Below are 3604 nucleotides of genomic sequence, written 5' to 3' on the forward strand. Positions count from 1 at the left end.
TGAAAATAGTTGAGTTAACTTTCATTCATCTTTGATCCCCCTCCCCATCTTCAGTTTTACCTTCCTCCCTGCAGGTAATCACTCTTTTCCTTTGGTCACACTGCCCCTTTGTGACATCTCCTCCTCTTCAGTGCTGCCCAGACTGTATCAGGCTGTAATGACTGGGGAGATGCCACGCAGTCCTGTCCACCTCCCAACCATTCCTATGCAGGACTAACTTCTAGAAACCTTTCCAGAAGCTTCTAGTTGACTTTCTCTCCCTCCTCTGAAGTCCTACGAGTGCACATCTCACGATTTACAAAGTCCCAATGTTCCCCGTCAGTGGCTAGTTTTGGCTCTCTCACTAGAGTGTAAGCCCTCTGAGGCCAGGCCCTGTGGTCTGCACATCCTCTATGTCTCCATAGCCTCTTTGGTTCACGCAGAGCACACAGTATGATGAGGTCAGTAAACACCCTGTAAAGTGAAGAATTCTTTGTAGATTTGAACAAGGGAGGCCCTCAGGGGGTGTGCTGCTGGCGGGCACTCTGACCAGCAACTGGGGCCAATTCTGCTGGGAATCTCCCGGACCAGAGAGATTGGATAGGTAAGTGGTGAGATGCCAAGCCACTGGGATTCAGACACATCCTCGCTCAGCCACGTACTAGCTATGTGTGACCTCAGACAAGTTATTGAGCTCTTCAGAGCTTTCTTCATCTATATAATGCAGATGACACCAGATCTTACCTCATGGGCTGTTGTAATGATCAGTACAGGTAATGGGTTTAGGCTGTTTTATGGGGTTCCAGGTTCACACAGGTTAAAAACTGGATTAGGAAAGGTAAAGGAGGAAAACTTGTCAGCATTTCTCGAGTGGACCCTGGCGAAGGGAGCGTACACGTCGGGTGGGTATCTCTGCCTGGGTGAGAGGGATGCGGTGGTATTGAGAATATTATGCTTTTCACCTCTCCTCCCTAGTCAAACGCTGCCACGCGTGTTTCTTTTGCCCCTCCCACCTTCCATCACGGATTAATCCCGAGTTTAATTCCAGATATTAGATTTTGGTAGAAAAGATCAAATAAAACGGTCACCAATCGATCAGACGTCCATCACAGTGTGGCCCGGGTTGCAGTCCTCAGAGCTCCACGCCCCGTCCCGCCTCGCTGCCGCGTGGGCGCTGATTGGCCCGCGGAACGTGATGTCACGCAGGGGTTTTAAGGCCGAGTCGCCGGGGCGGCGCCGCAGTGCCCGCGCGCTGGAGGCCAGCGTGGAGCTTCGCGGGGCTGGCGCGGAGGGGAGCGGGGAGAGCGCGGTTGACAGGAGGTAAAGGGACTGTTCGCGCCGAGCCGAGACGGTCCGGGTGCTGGGCTGGGGGAGCTGGAGCGGGAGGTAAAGAGGCTGTTCGGGCCGAGCCGTCCAGGTGCTGGCCCGGGGGAGCTGGAGTTGGCGATCGGAGGAGGGCGGGCAGTGGTGTCGCGGGCAGTGGGGAGGGGGTCTCGGTGTAAACAGGGGTGTGTCAACCGCCTGGGGATGTGGAAGGCGGGTGGGGATGGGCCTCACTCTTTGGTCTCAGCGCCCGCACCCTGATTCTTAATTTGGGGCCGCTGCACTCCAGCTGCACGTTGCCCTGAGGCTTTTCACCTGGGGAACGGGTCGAGGTGCCTGTTACCGCGCCATAAGCGAGGAAGCTGTCTGCAGATCGAGCCCTCTCCCCCCACCTCAGTGTCCCGGGACCTGAGGTTTCTCTAGGTCTCATCGCTCCTGTCAGGGCCCCCAGGGAGGGGGGAGAGCCTCTGTTATACCTGTAGCTGCTTTAAAAAAAAAAAAAAAAAAAAAAAAGGAATTTAAAAAAATGGGCAGCTGATTTAGGAAATAATCAGTTGCAAATTTCATGTTTATTATTAAACATCTCCTGTTTTCTCCCATGACCTTTCCCTGTTCAGATAACCCAGCTGTGCTCCCCAGAGCCTGCAATTTCAAGGCCTCCTCCCTGCCTCTACTGTGAGCCCCAAGACCTGCACCTTAGCCAGAGTTCATCATGGGGAACCACTTGACAGAGATGGCGCCCACAGCCTCCTTCTTGCCCCACTTCCAGGCCCTGCACGTTGTGGTCATTGGGCTGGACTCGGCTGGAAAGACCTCCCTTCTTTACCGCCTCAAGTTCAAAGAGTTTGTCCAGAGCGTCCCCACCAAAGGCTTCAACACCGAGAAGATCCGGGTGCCCCTGGGGGGGTCCCGTGGCATCACCTTCCAAGTGTGGGACGTGGGCGGGCAGGAGAAGCTCCGACCGCTGTGGCGCTCCTACACTCGCCGGACAGACGGGCTTGTGTTTGTGGTGGATGCCACTGAGGCTGAGCGGCTGGAGGAGGCCAAGGCGGAGCTACACCGAATCAGCCGGGCGTCGGACAACCAGGGTGTGCCTGTGCTGGTGCTGGCCAACAAGCAGGATCAGCCGGGGGCACTGAGCGCAGCCGAGGTGGAGAAGAGGCTGGCAGTCCGCGAGCTGGCTGCTGCCACGCTCACCCACGTGCAGGGCTGCAGTGCTGTGGACGGGCTGGGCCTGCAGCCAGGCCTGGAGCGCCTGTATGAGATGATCCTCAAGAGAAAGAAGGCTGCTCGGGCAGGCAAGAAGAGACGGTGACCCGAGGCTGCCCCCTCCTCACCAGTAGGGGTCTGCACACTTGGACAGCCAGGTGGAGGCTGTGGCCCCTCACTTAGCCCCAGGGTGCAAGGACCTGCCCACTTCAATGAAGGACCAAGGAGAGCACCAGGGATCCTGTTTGGGGGCAGCACTGGGGTGGGTGATGGGAGATGGGATGTCTTCTCACATCTCTCCCTCTTCCTCACTTCTGGAGAAGTGCAGGCTGCAGGACTGTGGAGGCTTAAATGTAAACTGGCTCTACCTCGACCCTGTTTCCTGTTTTTCTTCTCTGGCTTTTTGATTAGATGTGTTTGGGGGTGAAGGAAAGTTGCTCGGAGGATGCATTTGGAATAAATGAGAACTAGCTCTCGCCCCCTCTTCCCCCCACTGAGGGGTTTCCCCAGGTTGCTTTTCTAGGGGTGCCAGTCATAACAGTTTATATTTTTGTGTTTGTATGAAAGTGCCAAGAACCCCTCCCCACCTTTGTAGACTCACAACCATTTTTATAAGCCACGTGTGTCCTCTGTATTATTATTAACTATTTTTTAGCATTTGCCTATAAGTTATTAAAGACTGATGATGCTGTAGCTCTAACTTTGGCCTGGCATTTTCCTCTCCTTACCTAGCCTCAGGGATAGTCCAAGATTTCTATGTGGGCAGGCAGGGGTGGGGAGGAGGGACTTATCTTGAAGCTGAATTTGCAAAGCAAACAGTTTTCTAAAAAAATCAGATTGTGTGTTTATGGGCTGGTGGGGATTATAGAGAATTGAAATAACTCCATGCTATTGCCTGATCTCTGCCAGATTTTTCTGGATCCCTTCTTTCTCCCACTTCCCTTCCTTCCCCTCATCCTCTGGCTCTTACTTACCCTTGATACCAGCTGGTCCTTGCAGATTTAACTTCAGGTTTTGCTGGTGTGAGCTGCTCCTAGGTCCCCTCCAGGATGCCTCTTAGGTCTATATAGATAAGTCTTCAGAGAGCATTCTG

General features: G+C 54.1%; 1 protein-coding gene across 1 annotated transcript; it reads left to right on the forward strand.

Moving 5' to 3' along the window:
* The first annotated feature begins 1221 nt into the window (after window positions 1–1221).
* On the forward strand, window positions 1222–3211 carry ARL4D (ADP ribosylation factor like GTPase 4D). The gene is made up of 2 exons (XM_057717274.1): window positions 1222–1299; window positions 1920–3211. Exon 2 carries the CDS (start codon window positions 2015–2017, stop codon window positions 2615–2617), a length of 603 nt encoding a protein of 200 aa, XP_057573257.1. The 5' UTR covers window positions 1222–1299; window positions 1920–2014; the 3' UTR covers window positions 2618–3211.
* The last annotated feature ends 393 nt before the right edge of the window (window positions 3212–3604 follow it).

Source organism: Hippopotamus amphibius, chromosome 17 (genome assembly GCF_030028045.1).
Source record: "Hippopotamus amphibius kiboko isolate mHipAmp2 chromosome 17, mHipAmp2.hap2, whole genome shotgun sequence".
In the NCBI taxonomy this organism is placed as follows: domain Eukaryota; kingdom Metazoa; phylum Chordata; class Mammalia; order Artiodactyla; family Hippopotamidae; genus Hippopotamus; species Hippopotamus amphibius.